The 17,845-nt window shown below is 41.7% G+C and overlaps 1 protein-coding gene across 1 annotated transcript in view; it reads left to right on the top strand.

Moving 5' to 3' along the window:
* atp1a2a (ATPase Na+/K+ transporting subunit alpha 2a) overlaps nucleotides 1-17,845 on the top strand; it is a 166,160-nt gene that overhangs the window by 73,032 nt on the left and 75,283 nt on the right. The window contains exons 10-12 of the mRNA XM_034182830.1: nucleotides 917-1,026; nucleotides 4,605-4,739; nucleotides 16,440-16,519. Coding sequence (XP_034038721.1) covers nucleotides 917-1,026; nucleotides 4,605-4,739; nucleotides 16,440-16,519 — 325 coding nt within the window. The remainder of the gene's footprint in view (nucleotides 1-916; nucleotides 1,027-4,604; nucleotides 4,740-16,439; nucleotides 16,520-17,845) is intronic.

Genomic DNA, 17,845 nt, shown 5'->3' on the forward strand with positions numbered 1-17,845 from the left:
GATTAAAGAAGCAAAAATAACAAATTTACTGGGGGTAGGATGGATGTGTGTGTGTGTGTGTGTGTGTGTGTGTGTGTGTGTGTGTGTGTGTGTGTGTGTGTGTGTGTGTGTGTGTGTGTGTGTGTGTGTGTGTGTGTGTGTGTGTGTGTTTTAGGGTGTTTGGTGGCCATCTGCTAAAATCATCTGTCCAATGTTCATGCCACCAAACAGCTCCACAGTCTGCACAACTGCTTGGATTAATTGAGCAGTGGCATACAGTGGGCGGCACAACCACCAGCTCCAAACACGCCGTTTCCCAGAGTTCCACAGTGAGACTGCTGGATTCAACTGGATTCTTGTTTGCTATAAAATGGAGACAAATCACTCCAACTTTCACAGAAGCTTTTAACACTAATAGAAAGGTTTAACATGTTCCAGGCCTGACTCGAGTACAGCCTGTTTCTTTCTTTTTCTTTTCTTTTTTTTTTTTTTTTGCGGCTGATGCACTTTTTTTTAACATTTTGCACCACATTTTGTCAACACCACCAGCAAACCTCATTGTGTTTTGATGACACTCGTGGCAGTGACGCCCCCCCACTCTGGAGAAGTCATATTTCACTGAAAGATGGATGTGAGCATCAGAAGAACAGCCCACTGGTCATTTCTGCTCTGACTGGAGCGCAGCAATGAAATTCTGAGACAGGAAATTCGAGCCAGCTTCTTATTTTTTGAGACATTTCAGTTAAAAATGTACGTCTTTTCTCATGAAAAGGGAATTGAAGTATCACTTTTGTCAAGAAAAAAAAAAGGGATTGCTCAACTTAAGTGACCCCTCATCTGTTATTTTGCTGCTGCTGTGTGAAGTCGGCCGTCAGCGGTGTAAATACTGCATGAGCCTCACTTAAAGTCTAACACAGCTCCTCTGCTCTTCTCCCAGGTTGTGGTTTTGACAAGCACTCTGCTACGTGGGCCGCTCTGTCTCGTGTGGCCGGCCTGTGCAACAGAGCAGATTTCAAAGTGGGCCAGGAGCACCTTCCCGTCCTCATGGTATGAAACTCCACCGTATCCAGTCAGCAAAACAGCAGCCTGATAAATGATCGAGCCGCAGGTTTATCCAGATACAAGGACACGAGGAGAAACCAGACTGGAGCCAAACACTGCGCTACACATTATTCATGGCTTGAGAGTAAAGCTGAGCTCGACGCCGTCAGTCTGACGAGCTGAGTCACACCAAAACAAACGTACTCAGATTCTCAAACCCACTGAGTGTGTAGAGGTCAGATGCTTACTGGACGGTAGGAGGCATCCTGCCGGCGCTCAGACGTGACAGCGCTTGAACTAAAGCGTTTGAGTGCTTCTGGACAATCAAAGTCCTTTGCAGGAGGAAGCTAAGTGTTGCCACGGAGCATTGTCCATGTGTGTGCAAGAACTTATAAGACTGAGAAACACGACGACGAACTGTTACCAGGGCGCTTCCAATCCAGACCGCTGCACCGCCCCCTTTTCTTACACACTGAGAACCTTACCTTGTCTTTAGGTCCAAAGTCTGATAACACTGCAAAAACTGTCCCTCTTAAAATAAGACAAATAATCCAAAATCTAGTTTAATTGTCTTACATTAAGCAAAACAATCTGCCAGTGAGGTAAGAAACATTTCCTTGGTTAGAATGTCTAGGCACTGAATAATCAAAATGTGGCTTAAAACTAGACAGAATCCTTATTTTACAATTAGCCTTTGTGTTAAAATAAGGAAAACAATCTTGTTACTTTGTTTGGATGATTTGAAATCCTTTGCCTTTCATTGTTACTAGTTAAATACAGCTTGATATTAGCTGGAAAAAAACTTAAGAAAACTTAAGAAAAAGTGAGACACATTTTCCCAAAAGAAGACATTTTTTCTTTTGTAAAAAAAATGCTTGCCAAGATAATTTTTCTATTTAGACAAAAAATTAAGTCAAATTTTCTTTAAACAAATCTTTTTTACTTTCTTAGATATCCGTTTTTGCAGAGAAAGCATTGGGATCTACACTCAACAAAAATATAAACGCAACACTTTTGGTTTTGCTCCCATTTTGTATGAGATGAACTCAAAGATCTAAAACTTTTTCCACATACACAATATCACCATTTCCCTCAAATATTGTTCACAAACCAGTCTAAATCTGTGATAGTGAGCACTTCTCCTTTGCTGAGATAATCCATCCCACCTCACAGATGTGCCATATCAAGATGCTGATTAGACACCATGATTAGTGCACAGGTGTGCCTTAGACTGCCCACAATAAAAGGCCACTCTGAAAGGTGCAGTTTTGTTTTATTGGGGGGGATACCAGTCAGTATCTGGTGTGACCACCATTTGCCTCATGCAGTGCAACACATCTCCATCGCATAGAGTTGATCAGGTTGTCAATTGTGGCCTGTGGAATGTTACTCCACTCCTCTTCAATGGCTGTGCGAAGTTGCTGGATATTGGCAGGAACTGGTACACGCTGTCGTATACGCCGGTCCAGAGCATCCCAAACATGCTCAATGGGTGACATGTCCGGTGAGTATGCCGGCCATGCAAGAACTGGGACATTTTCAGCTTCCAAGAATTGTGTACAGATCCTTGCAACATGGGGCCGTGCATTATCCTGCTGCAACATGAGGTGATGTTCTTGGATGTGTGGCACAACAATGGGCCTCAGGATCTCGTCACGGTATCTCTGTGCATTCAAAATGCCATCAATAAAATGCACCTGTATTCTTCGTCCATAACAGACGCCTGCCCATACCATAACCCCACCGCCACCATGGGCCACTCGATCCACAACATTGACATCAGAAAACTGCTCACCCACATGACGCCACACACGCTGTCTGCCATCTGCCCTGAACAGTGTGAACTGGGATTCATCCCGAAGAGAACACCTCTCCAACGTGCCAAACGCCAGCGAATGTGAGCATTTGCCCACTCAAGTCAGTTACGACGACCAACTGGAGTCAGGTCGAGACCCCGATGAGGACAACGAGCATGCAGATGAGCTTCCCTGAGACGGTTTCTGACAGTTTGTGCAGAAATTCTTTGGTTATGCAAACCGATTGTTTCAGCAGCTGTCTGAGTGGCTGGTCTCAGACGATCTTGGAGGTGAACATGCTGGATGTGGAGGTCCTGGGCTGGTGTGGTTACACGTGGTCTGCGGTTGTGAGGCTGGTTGGATGTACTGCCAAATTCTCTGAAACACCTTTGGAGACGGCTTATGGTAGAGAAATGAACATTCAATACACGAGCAACAACTCTGGTTGACATCCCTTACCAAAAAGTAGTATATGCAAGTATGTTTCAAGTATACTTCTAGTTTACTTTTTATATACTTATCAGGACTATTTTTTGGTAAGGGATTCCTGCTGTCATCATGCCAATTGCACGCTCCCTCAAATCTTGTGACATCTGTGGCATTGTGCTGTGTGATAAAACTGCACCTTTCAGAGTGGCCTTTTATTGTGGGCAGTCTAAGGCACACCTGTGCACTAATCATGGTGTCTAATCAGCATCTTGATATGGCACACCTGTGAGGTGGGATGGATTATCTCAGCAAAGGAGAAGTGCTCACTATCACAGATTTAGACTGGTTTGTGAACAATATTTGAGGGAAATGGTGATATTGCGTATGTGGAAAAAGTTTTAGATCTTTGAGTTCATCTCATACAAAATGGGAGCAAAACCAAAAGTGTTGCGTTTATATTTTTGTTGAGTGTATTATTAAATTTCGTTCATAGGATGCTCATCCTAGGGTACATATTATTAAACCACGGTCATGAATTCTTAAATTGAGCACACATAATTCTTTTTCTGTGGTACAGATATTAAATCATCACAGATTGTTAATTTCACAGAATGCTAAACCTGTAGTATAGATTATTAAACTGTGATCACAGATGTTTAAAATTATGGTGGAAGTTAAACCTCAATTACAGATGATTATGATGAACTGTATGAACTGTATAAATAAAGCACATAGTTAACGTCTAACAACGAAAAGGTTGGTACAAAGATTAAACTGAGCATGGGGAATGCTAAACAAGAAATATTTAAAAAATTGCTTCAGATTATTAAATTATGTTTACAAAATGTTAAGTGATGAACACTAAATCCTAAACATGGCTGTGTGATATCAAAGTGTTGCATTTAATTGTTAAACAGAGAACAAATAACCCTACGTATGAATGATTAAACCATGAGTGTAGATCATTAAACTGATGTGATAGAATTCTGATCACTTCGCACAAATTATTAAAGCAGTGGGCATAAAAATTCTTAATTTCTTAAGATAAAATCTTGGTGCGTTAAATAAATGATTCCAGTGATACATGATGTTGTGTCACTTTAAAGCCAGAATACAAGTCCTGGAGAAGCAAACATCAGCGTGCACGTCATGCATGTGAAATGAGTCCAGTAATGGACACGAAGTTTGTCCTGTCAGGTACGACTGGAATTAAATTTAACAAAAGCTTCCTGCCAGTGCAGCTCCAAACACACCGACTCACTTCTTCATATCTGTGTGTGTGTGTGTGTGTGTGTGTGTGTGTGTGTGTGTGTGTGTGTGTGTGTGTGTGTGTGTGTGTGTGTGTGTGTGTGTGTCCAGAGGGAGATGGCGGGGGATGCGTCTGAGTCCGCTCTCTTCAAATGCATCGAGGTGTGCTGCGGCAGCGTTCGTGAGTTAAGAGCCAGAAACCCCAAAGTGGCAGAAATCCCCTTCAACTCCACTAACAAGTACCAGGTAGCACCAGCACAGCCAGCCTTTAGCTCTGCCTTCACATTATTATCATATTCAGAGATTATTTCATGAACCAGCACATTATCACATTCGTGTTTTAACAATGGAATGTGTGAATCATGCATATTCAGTTTGAACCTTTCCTCATCTTGGAAAGGTCACCTGATAATGAATCGTCTCTCATAACAAACTCTTATTTAACCTTCACACAGTTACACTCAGGCTTCCCAGTTTTCAGCCTAATGGTCTGGGTTTTGTTTTATTATCCCATTGCATGAAAACAACATCACCAGATGGTAGTTTGAACCAGAGCAGTCATTTGAATGAGTGATTTATTGATCACTCTGTCATTAAACTAGGAGATACTAGGCCACGGTACCCATGGGTTCGAAGACTGTGAATGCTGAACTCAGTGACCTCTGCATGAACTTGCAGGATAATTGTGGAGTCCATCCTGATCAAAAATGACTCCAAGATTTCTCACAGTATTACTAGAGGTCAGGGTAATGCCATCCAGAGTAAGGATCTGGTTAGACACCATGTTTCTAAGATTTGTGGGGCCAAGTACAATAACTTCAGTTTTATCTGAGTTTAAAAGCAGGAAATTAGAGGTCATCCATGTCTTTATGTCTGTAAGACAATCCTGCAATTTAACTAATTGGTGTGTGTCCTCTGGCTTCATGGATAGATAAAGCTGGGTATCATCTGTGTAACAGTGAAAATTTAAGCAATGCCGTCTAATAATACTGCCTAAGGGAAGCATGTATAAAGTGAATAAAATTGGTCCTAGCACAGAACCTTGTGGAACTCCATAATTAACCTTAGTCTGTGAAGAAGACTCCCCATTTACATGAACAAACTGTAATCTATTAGACAAATATGATTCAAACCACCGCAGCGCAGTGCCTTTAATACCTATGGCATGCTCTAATCTCTGTAATAAAATTTTATGGTCAACAGTATCAAAAGCTGCACTGAGGTCTAACAGAACAAGCACAGAGATGAGTCCACTGTCTGAGGCCATAAGAAGATCATTTGTAACCTTCACTAATGCTGTTTCTGTACTATGATGAATTCTAAAACCTGACTGAAACTCTTCAAATAGACCATTCCTCTGCAGATGATCAGTTAGCTGTTTTACAACTACCCTTTCAAGAATTTTTGAGAGAAAAGGAAGGTTGGAGATTGGCCTATAATTAGCTAAGATAGCTGGGTCAGGTGATGGCTTTTTAAGTAATGGTTTAATTACTGCCACCTTAAAAGCCTGTGGTACATAGCCAACTAATAAAGATAGATTGATCATATTTAAGATCGAAGCATTAAATAATGGTAGGGCTTCCTTGAGCAGCCTGGTAGGAATGGGGTCTAATAGACATGTTAATGGTTTGGAGGAAGTAACTAATGAAAATAACTCAGACAGAACAATCGGAGAGAAAGAGTCTAACCAAATACCGGCATCACTGAAAGCAGCCAAAGATAACGATACGTCTTTGGGATGGTTATGAGTAATTTTTTCTCTAATAGTTAAAATTTTATTAGCAAAGAAAGTCATGAAGTCATTACTAGTTAAAGTTAAAAGAATACTCGACTCAATAGAGCTCTGACTCTTTGTCAGCCTGGCTACAGTGCTGAAAAGAAACCTGGGGTTGTTCTTATTTTCTTCAATTAGTGATGAGTAGTAAGATGTCCTAGCTTTACGGAGGGCTTTTTTTTATAGAGCAACAGACTCTTTTTCCAGGCTAAGTGAAGATCTTCTAAATTAGTGAGACGCCATTTCCTCTCCAACTTACGGGTTATCTGCTTTAAGCTGCGAGTTTGTGAGTTATACCACGGAGTCAGGCACTTCTGATTTAAAGCTCTCTTTTTCAGAGGAGCTACAGCATCCAAAGTTGTCTTCAATGAGGATGTAAAACTATTGACGAGATACTCTATCTCACTTACAGAGTTTAGGTAGCTACTCTGCACTGTGTTGGTATATGGCATTAGAGAACATAAAGAAGGAATCATATCCTTAAACCTAGTTACAGCGCTTTCTGAAAGACTTCTAGTGTAATGAAACTTATTCCCCACTGCTGGGTAGTCCATCAGAGTAAATGTAAATGTTATTAAGAAATGATCAGACAGAAGGGAGTTTTCAGGGAATACTGTTAAGTCTTCAATTTCCATACCATAAGCCAGAACAAGATCTGAGATATGATTAAAGTGGTGGGTGGACTCATTTACATTTTGAGCAAAGCCAATTGAGTCTAATAATAGATTAAATGCAGTGTTGAGGCTGTCATTCTCAGCATCTGTGTGGATGTTAAAATCGCCCACTATAATTAATTATCTGAGCTAAGCACTAATTCAGACAAAAGGTCTGAAAATTCACAGAGAAACTCACAGTAACGACCAGGTGGACGATAGATAATAACAAATAAAACTGGTTTTTGGGACTTCCAATTTGGATGGACAAGACTAAGAGTCAAGCTTTCAAATGAATTAAAGCTCTGTCTGGGTTTTTGATTAATTAATAAGCTGGAATGGAAGATTGCTGCTAATAGAAAACTATCCAACCTTTTTATTTTTTGCAAAAACCATATGGATTTGAATCATGTGTGCTTGCATCAGCCAACCTTGAACCTTCGTGTGCATGCGTGAGTTTTTTCACGCCTGTCGGTTGCGTCATTCGCCTGTGAGCACGCTTTGAGTGAGCAGTAGTCCACCCCCCTCGTCAGATTTTTATTGTGAGGAAAATGTCTGAACGATTTGGAGCTTTGCTGCATCAAATTTTCCAGAAACTGTGAGAGACCTCCAGGTGGACACCATTCGGAAAATTCAGACGGCTTTCAGGGATGATTCTGTGGGGATCACACAGATTAAGGAGCCTTACAACCGGTTTAAAGACGGCGCACAATGGCAGAGGGCGCACCGCGCTCCGAGCGGCGATCGACAAGCTGAAACGACCAGATCATTTCCAAACTGAACGCTGTGTTGATCCGGGACGTCGTCTGACTACTACAGAAATGGCAGAAGAGGTGGACATACCACTTTTTCGGCACATTCCACTGTTACAGGAGTTTTTGTCATGGAAAGAGGAGCGGAGGAATTTGCCACGGAGCCGCTAATGGCGCGGGACAAAAGCACCTCCGTGTTGGTCTCACAGGACATGCCCTAACATGCCCAGTTCTTGCACCATTCGGAAGATTCAGACGGCTTTCGGTGGCTTTTCAGTCGTGTGACTATCTGAGAAATTGTGGACGAGCTGGACATGCCACAACATGTCCTGTGAGGCTTTATCACGGCATTGCTTTTGTCCCGCGCCATTAGCGGCTCTGTCCCGACGCATGAATTCCTCTGCACGTCTTTTCATGACAAAAACTCCTGTAACAGTGGAATGTGCCAAAAAAGTGGTATGTCCACCTCTTCTGCCATTTCTGTAGTAGTCAGATGACGTCCCGGATCAACACAGCGTTCAGTTTGGAAATGATCTGGTCGTTTCAGCCTGTCGATTGCCACTCGGAACGCAGTGCGCCCTCCACCATTGTGCGCCGTCTTTAAACCGGTTGTAACACTCCTTAATCTGTGTGATCCCCATAGAATCATCCCTGAAAGCCGTCTGAATATATATATATATATATATATATATATATATATATATATATATATATATATATATATATATATATATATATATATATATATATATATATATCAGTGGTGGGCACAGTTCTGCTAACCGCTAATTATCAAAGCTAATGTTTTCATGATCAGATTACCTTTTCAGATAACTTTGAAAACCATCAGCAGACCAATTAGCTTCTGATAAATTTAGGTCCGATCATTTTTATGCTGCGTTTACACATAGGCAGGACGCATTACGAATGTCATGTTTCCGTCATTCTTGGCACATTCTTGACATTCTTAACGTGACTTAACGCATCTGAATAGGTTTCTTAATAGTGCATGTTGGTGCATGATATTCGGGATTTTCGTGGAGCATGTTTTTGGCTTCCACGAATGTCATGCACCACCCTCATGTCATGGAGGTTGCAACTGAGCGTGTTGATCCATCTTGATTAGTGTTGATCCTTAATAGAGCGTGACAGCGTTCCTGTCTGATGTGCGCACAATTAAACCCTGCTGCACTGCATTCAGTTTCATTGCTGCACTATGCTGAAGACGGACAGTGATGCAGAGTCAGCTAAAAGTTTCGTTCCAGTGCTCCTTAGCTCGCTCCTACAGGTGTCCTGCTGCATGTGCCTGATGTTTGGGAAAACGAGTGAGACGAGAGCTGCGTGGAGCCACACATCTGGCTGTATAAATGTATACTATATGGCATTCGTGGCTTCCTGTCGTTATGTGTAAATGCACCATTAGACCGCTAACATATTTTTGCAGGCATAGTGACTAAACCTTTACAGTTAAAAACATTTGTGAAGTCTGAATTCAAAGATTTTAGTACCGACCTTTTAAATGTTTTGTAGCAGACAGCTCTATTCTCGGCAGGCAGAAGAGAGCTGGTTATAGGAGAGAAAGGAAGAGAGAGAGAATAAAGACAATTTCTCTTCACACCATACTGACTTGCCGGCATATTATGCAAGTCAATCAATCAACTCAATCAACTTTTTTCTTATATAGCGCCAAATCACAACAAACAGTTGCCCCAAGGCGCTCCATATTGTAAGGCAAGGCCATACAATAATTATGAAAAACCCCAACGGTCAAAACGACCCCCTATGAGCAAGCACTTGGCCACAGTGGGAAGGAAAAACTCCCTTTTAACAGGAAGAAACCTCCAGCAGAACCAGGCTCAGGGAGGGGCAGTCTTCTGCTGAGACTGGTTGGGGCTGAGGGAAAGAACCAGGAAAAAGACATGCCGAGAAGGGGGGCAGAGATCGATCACTAATGATTAAATGCAGAGTGATGCATACGGAGCAAAAAGAGAAAGAAACAGTGCATCATGGGAACCCCCCCACAGTCTACGTCTAAAGCAACATAACCAAGGGATGGTCCAGGGTCACCCGATCCAGCCCTAACTATAAGCCTTAGCGAAAAGGAAAGTTTTAAGCTTAATCTTAAAAGTAGAGAGGGTATCTGTCTCCCTGATTTGAATTGGGAGCTGGTTACACAGGAGAGGAGCCTGAAAGCTGAAGGCTCTGCCTCCCATTCTACTCTTACAAACCCTAGGAACCACAAGTAAGCCCGCAGTCTGAGAGCGAAGCGCTCTAATGGGGTAATATGGTACTACGAGGTCCCTAAGATAAGATGGGACCTGATTATTCAAAACCTTATAAGTAAGAAGAAGAATTTTAAATTCTATTCTAGAATTAACAGGAAGCCAATGAAGAGAGGCCAACACGGGTGAGATATGCTCTCTCCTGCTAGTCCCCGTCAGTACTCTAGCTGCAGCATTCTGAACCAACTGAAGGCTTTTTAGGGAACTTTTAGGACAACCTGATAATAATGAATTACAATAGTCCAGCCTAGAGGAAATAAATGCATGAATTAGTTTTTCAGCATCACTCTGAGACAAGACCTTTCTGATTTTAGAGATATTGCGTAAATGCAAAAAGGCAGTCCTACATATTTGTTTAATATGCGCTTTGAATGACATATCCTGATCAAAAATGACTCCAAGATTTCTCACAGTATTACTAGAGATCAGGGAAATGCCATCCAGAGTAAGGATCTGGTTAGACACCATGCTTCTAAGATTTGTGGGGCCAAGTACAATAACTTCAGTTTTATCTGAGTTTAAAAGCAGGAAATTAGAGGTCATCCATGTCTTTATGTCTGTAAGACAATCCTGCAGTTTAGCTAATTGGTGTGTATCCTCTGGCTTCATGGATAGATAAAGCTGGGTATCATCTGCGTAACAATGAAATTTAAGCAATACCGTCTAATAATACTGCCTAAGGGAAGCATGTATAAAGTGAATAAAATTGGTCCTAGCACAGAACCTTGTGGAACTCCATAATTAACTTTAGTCTGTGAAGAAGATTCCCCATTTACATGAACAAACTGTAATCTATTAGACAAATATGATTCAAACCACCGCAGCGCAGTGCCTTTAATACCTATGACATGCTCTAATCTCTGTAATAAAATTTTATGGTCAACAGTATCAAAAGCAGCACTGAGGTCCAACAGAACAAGCACAGAGATAAGTCCACTGTCCGAAGCCATAAGAAGATCATTTGTAACCTTCACTAATGCTGTTTCTGTACTATGATGAATTCTAAAACCTGACTGAAACTCTTCAAATAGACCATTCCTCTGCAGGTGATCAGTTAGCTGTTTTACAACTACCCTCTCAAGAATCTTTGAGAGAAAAGGAAGGTTGGAGATTGGCCTATAATTAGCTAAGATAGCTGGGTCAAGTGATGGCTTTTTAAGTAATGGTTTAATTACTGCCACCTTAAAGGCCTGTGGTACATAACCAACTAACAAAGATAGATTGATCATATTTAAGATTGAAGCATTAAATAATGGTAGGACTTCCTTGAGCAGCTTGGCAGGAATGGGGTCTAATAAACATGTTGATGGTTTGGATGAAGTAACTAATGAAAATAACTCAGACAGAACAATCGGAGAGAAAGAGTCTAACCAAATACCGGCATCACTGAAAGCAGCCAAAGATAACCATACATCTTTGGGATGGTTATGAGTAATTTTTTCTCTAATAGTCAAAATTTTGTTAGCAAAGAAAGTCATGAAGTCATTACTAGTTAAAGTTAATGGAATACTCAGCTCAATAGAGCTCTGACTCTTTGTCAGCCTGGCTACAGTGCTGAAAAGAAACCTGGGATTGTTCTTATTTTCTTCAATTAGTGATGAGTAGAAAGATGTCCTAGCTTTACGGAGGGCTTTTTTATAGAGCAACAAACTCTTTTTCCAGGCTAAGTGAAGATCTTCTAAATTAGTGAGACGCCATTTCCTCTCCAACTTACGGGTTATCTGCTTTAAGCTACGAGTTTGTGAGTTATACCACGGAGTCAGACACTTCTGATTTAAAGCTCTCTTTTTCAGAGGAGCTACAGCATCCAAAGTTGTCTTCAATGAGGATGTAAAACTATTGACGAGATACTCTAACTCCCTTACAGAGTTTAGGTAGCTACTCTGCTCTGTGTTGGTATATGACATTAGAGAACATAAAGAAGGAATCATATCCTTAAACCTAGTTACAGCGCTTTCTGAAAGACTTCTAGTGTAATGAAACTTATTCCCCACTGCAGGGTAGTCCAACAGGGTAAATGTAAATGTTATTAAAAAATGATCAGACAGAAGGGAGTTTTCAGGAAATACTGTTAAGTCTTCTATTTCCATACCATAAGTCAGAACAAGATCTAAAATATGATTAAAGTGGTGGGTGGACTCATTTACTTTTTGAGCAAAGCCAATAGAGTCTAATAATAGATTAAATGCAGTGTTGAGGCTGTCATTCTCAGCATCTGTGTGGATGTTAAAATCGCCCACTATAATTATCTTATCTGAGCTAAGCACTAAGTCAGACAAAAGGTCTGAAAATTCACAGAGAAACTCACAGTAACGACCAGGTGGACGATAGATAATAACAAATAAAACTGGTTTTTGGGACTTCCAATTTGGATGGACAAGACTAAGAGTCAAGCTTTCAAATGAATTAAAGCTCTGTCTAGGTTTTGATTAATTAATAGGCTGGAATGGAAGATTGCTGCTAATCCTCCACCCCGGCCCGTGCTACGAGCATTCTGACAGTTAGTGTGACTCGGGGGTGTTGACTCATTTAAACTAACATATTCATCCTGCTGTAACCAGGTTTCTGTTAGGCAGAATAAATCAATACGTTGATCAATTATTATATCATTTACCAACAGGGACTTAGAAGAGAGAGACCTAATGTTTAATAGACCACATTTAACTGTTTTAGTCTGTGGTGCAATTGAAGGTGCTATATTATTTTTTCTTTTTGAATTTTTATGCTTAAATAGATTTTTGCTGGTTATTGGTGGTCTGGGAGCAGGCACCGTCTCTACGGGGATGGGGTAATGAGGGGATGGCAGGGGGAGAGAAGCTGCAGAGAGGTGTATAAGACCACAGCTCTGCCTCCTGGTCCCAACGCTAGACAGTCACAGTTTGGAGGATCCAAAAAAATTGGCCAGATTTCTAGAAATGAGAGCTGCTCCCTCTAAAGTGGGATGGATGCCGTCTCTCCTAACAAGACCAGGTTTTCCCCAGAAGCTTTGCCAATTATCAATGAAGCCCATCTCATTTTTTGGACACCACTCAGACAGCCAGCAATTCAAGGAGAACATGCGGCTAAACATGTCACTCCCGGTCTCATTGGGGAGGGGCCCAGAGAAAACAACAGAGTCCGACATTGTTTTTGCAAAGTTACACACCGATTTAATGTTAATTTTAGTGACCTCCGATTGGCGTAACCGAGTGTCATTACTGCCACGTGAATTACAATCTTACCAAATTTACGCTTTGTCTTAGCCAGCAATTTCAAATGTCCTTCGATGTCGCCTGCTCTGGCCCCCGGAAGACAATTGACAATGGTTGCTGGTGTCGCTAACTTCACATTTCTCAAAACAGAGTCGCCAATAACCAGAGTTTGATCCTCGGCGAGTGTATCGTCGAGTGGGGAAAAACGGTTAGAGATGTGAACGGGTTGACGGTGTACACGGGGCTTCTGTTTAGGGCTACGCTTCCTCCTCACAGTCACCCAGTCAGCCTGCTTTCCCGACTGCACGGGATCTGCCAGGGGGGAACTAACGGCGGCTAAGCTACCTTGGTCTGCACCGACTACAGGGGCCTGGCTAGCTGTAGAATTTTCCACGGTGCAGAGCCGAGCCTCCAATTCGCCCAGCCTGGCCTCCAAAGCTACGAATAAGCTGCACTTATTACAAGTACCGTTACTGCTAAAGGAGGCCGAGGAATAACTAAACATTTCACACCCAGAGCAGAAAAGTACGGGAGAGACAGGAGAGTCATAGAGTCATAAACAGGCATACAGTTTTAACTTATGGTTGAAATTTTAGCCAAACTAATTCCAAGTTATTTAAATTAACATCATGTCTGGCGTTGGATAAATTGAAAATGTAATTCTGGGAGAAAGTGAAGTTTGCTCTTTAACATCAAGTTTATTGTCCTTTACAACACTTTTTCTTCTTTGTTCCAGACTAATATATATATAAGATGCCTGAAATTCAGTTTGCATTTATTACATTTCATGCAGATTAAATGTTGCAGACACGGATTATTTGGAATATTTGTTTTCGCAAGTTTTCAGGGTCTCTACTGGCCAGTAAATGGTAGTGTTCATGGCAGTATTCGCCCTATTGAGATATCCCATAATCCTTTGCACACCAGAGAGTTGCTGCAGCCTCTTAACATGATGAAAAGCATAAAAATGTACATTTTGGGTGTATAATGTTCATTTACAGTTGTCGTCATGTGGATTCTTTGTGCTGTAGACCACAACAACTCTCTGGCACGCAAAGGATTATGGGATATCTCATTAGGGTGAATACTGCCATGAGCACAGGGTCTCTACTGCCATCTACTGGCCAGTAGCATCCCTGAACACTTGCTAAAACAAATATTCCATATAATCCGTGTCTGCTATGTTTAATCTGCGTGGAATTTAATGAATGCAAAGCGAATTTCTGACATCTTGTATATATTAGTTTGGAACAAAGAGAACAAACAGTGTTGTAAAGGACAATAAGTAGGACGTTAAAGAGCAAACTTCACTTTCCCCCAGAATTACATGAACAGGAAGCGATCGCATCTCACACAACCTGAGCTTCTGGCATAAAACAAACACAATAACAACATCTATAAACCCAGAGAATGTATTCACAAGAGTTTTAGGCACAATATACAAGGAGTTTAATGTTGTTGTCCATGTGCGACGGTTAAAGTGCAGCCTGATCAGAGTGTCTCAATGCATTTCTCCTGTTGTGAAACCTTACCCATAATGCACTGCAGCATGTGTGTCCAAACACTAAAACCTTCAAAATTAGTGCATTACTTTAAAACTAAAACATATAGCTGATACTTTCAATTTATAAAATGCCAGACATAACGTTAATTTAAATAACTTCTCTGGAATTAATTTGGCTAAAATTTCAACCATAAGTATAAAATCTATGCCTGTTGATGACTTGCGTGATATGCCGGTGAGTCTGTATGGTGTGAAGAGAAATTGTCTTTATTTTTCCTCCTCCTCCTCCTCCTCCTCCTCCTCCTCCTCCTCCTCCTCCTCCTCCTCCTCCTCCTCCTCCTCCTCCTTCTCAGCAGCCACTCGGTCTCTTTGGCTGAGAGGAAGTTAATCTGACATAGAAGCGCTGGCTTGTTGTTGTCAGTAGCTGCTAGTGTCCTGAAATCAAGACTGAAAGTTATCAGTTTAGTTTTTATCTGTAACTTCTGTGAATTTTTTAAGGGGTTAATTGGTTTAGTTTTAAAAAAAAAAAAAGGTAACTTTTCAGTTAGAGGATTAACTGTTTTCGGTGCTAATGTTTTGGTTAGCTGTGCCCACCACTGATATTTATTTATTTGACATGAACATGACAAAAACATTGGAATTATAACGTAAAATTATGGACCAGTGCCCAATGCATTGTCTGTAGTGTGTATAGCAGAATGTCCAACAGAATGTCCACGGGAGGGTTTGTTTTCCCTTCTGTTATACTAAAACATTGTCATTTTGGCAATAGAATTTCACTTTCCTTCTCATCTAGTAAATGTGACACTATGCACAAACCTTCCTGCAATGAGGTTACTTTGGTTTTGCAGCAGCGTTGCACCGTGGTTGTGGCACTACACGGGTGCTCATTTGCCCCCCCACCAGGACCTCGACCTGTTACAGGTTGTGCTGAAAAAAAAAAAGAGTCAGTCGTAGTTGCAAAAATGAGGCGATATGGACCAAGACAACAGCTGCCACCAAAAACAGTATATCATCTTTTTGTAAGTTGTGTTTTAACGGTCTGAACTGATCCCGACATGACAGCAAGACCTGAAACAGGAGGCGGGAAAATGAACCTGCACACTGCTGGCATTTGATGGCAGCAGAGCAGCGGGTTTGTGACCCTTTGGTGCCACTTTGAATACGTCCATGGGTTATGACCAGGCCAAAAAGGTTTGTGCTTCACCGTGCACGTGCAGCACGTCTGGAGATTGTATCCGACGTGAGACAAACAGGAAGCATGTTGAAACAAACAAAAGGCCCTGCATGAGTTTTGTGGATCTGCTCCCACATTTAAAATAAGAAGTGCTGAGTTCAGGGTGGGGAAAAAAACCCAATTCTGCTCTGGTTTTCTGAGATTAGATTTGTTGTGACTCGGATACAAATTACCTGCAGGAGTGTGTGTGTGTGTGTGTGTGTGTGTGTGTGTGTGTGTGTGTGTGTGTGTGTGTGTGTGTGTGTGTGTGTGTGTGTGTGTGTGTGTGTGTGTGTGTGTGTGTGTGTGTGTGTGTGTGTGTGTGTGAATACATACGATTGATTCCCTGTGTGCACTCAGTCACCTGAGCTCTGATAAGGGTTTTATTTCCAAAGTCTTATAAAAACAAAATGACAGTGATCCCCCCCCAACCCAGTGAGGATTCCGTTGCTGTTATTGATGTGCGGCTCGTCGTATGTGGGGAATTTTATTTACTATCAGAGAGAGATTGTGGAAGAAACCAAAGAAAAAGCAGCCAGCGATGCTCACGTCTGCTTGTCTTCTTCTCTTGAAGCTCTCAATCCATGAGGCAGAGCACAATCCCTCCGGTCATATTCTGGTCATGAAGGGAGCCCCCGAGAGGATCCTGGACAGGTCGGTTCATCAATAAACCGCCAATCACAAGTCAGACAGTTTTGCTTTGTGTAACCTTTTATGTTGCACGTATCTACAGCAGTTTTTAAACTTGAATATTTTCTGACGAGCACCATCACAGCGGATTATTCAGTTATTAGGATCAACATTATCATTGTTCCCTATTCAGTGGTGGTTAATGAGTCGGGGGTTCATCCATGATTTATTTTAAACAAAAGCAGTTCCAGGCTGCAGACACTGGCTGGTGGGCGTGGCCCACCGCCTCACCACCAGCCAAATTCACATCTTCAATTGAATACCTGCTCGCGGCATATGCGTGGTTAGCATCGTACCATGCCTCGTCCACACTGTGATTGACAGGTCACACAGGACCGTTCACCAATGATTCTACAATTTTTGAACAATTCTTCCCTTTTGGAAATCTCATAACATTTGTTTTTTTTTTCCATGTGTGAGACACGATACTGACTGAAATGGTAATAGAATGTGTTCTTTGTCAAAAGGATTAAAATGTTTCAACTGAAACAAGACTAAGGGTTCGGTCACACATGACACGGTGACAGCTGAACAAAGACAAAAAAGTCACAAATCGTCAAGAAAAAGTGGACGACTGATCCGGCACTTCTTCCATCACCGAAAAGCCTGTGAGTCCAGAGCGCATAAAAGAACAAAACAAAACCAAAATGAACAAAAGAAAAACAAACAAAGCGAACGGCAACCTTGATGCTTTAAACAAAATCAAAATGAAACATTCACGATAACGTGACTGACAGCGGGTATCAGTCCGAGCGCCAGCCTGTGATCATTTCTGCAGCCACCCTGTGCTCTCCACAGCACTTGCAGGCACGAGATCTGGTTGTCTTGACAACAAGTTTGTCTTCACGGCTGTAACGTGCATGCGCACACACATGTTGCAGCCAGAGACGGCTGGAACATGCATAAATAGTTAAAGTAGTTGATCAAACGTTCTTGCTGCTATTGTTTCTGTATTAAAACGGTGCTTTTATCCCACACATGGACGAGTCACGTTCAGCTCGTTGGATCTTTAGTTATTGATCCGTTTGGATATCATTAATGTTCGTGCAAGATGTCGGACTTGGGATGTTGGACAAAGTTTGACGATAGTCAAACAGAACGCTGATGGTACGGGAACTACGCAAACGATGAGGAACCGTCAAGACAGAAAGCAAAACGGAATACGGATGAATTGAGGTTGTTGTCGGGATTCGTTCACATTTTTCAACAGTTTGAAAATTCTGACGAAGTGGCAGCTACAGGAATGAAGCTGGACGATGGTTAAACGATGTCTCCGAAAGTCAACGTGAG

Source organism: Thalassophryne amazonica, chromosome 12 (genome assembly GCF_902500255.1).
Source record: "Thalassophryne amazonica chromosome 12, fThaAma1.1, whole genome shotgun sequence".
Lineage (NCBI taxonomy): Eukaryota > Metazoa > Chordata > Actinopteri > Batrachoidiformes > Batrachoididae > Thalassophryne > Thalassophryne amazonica.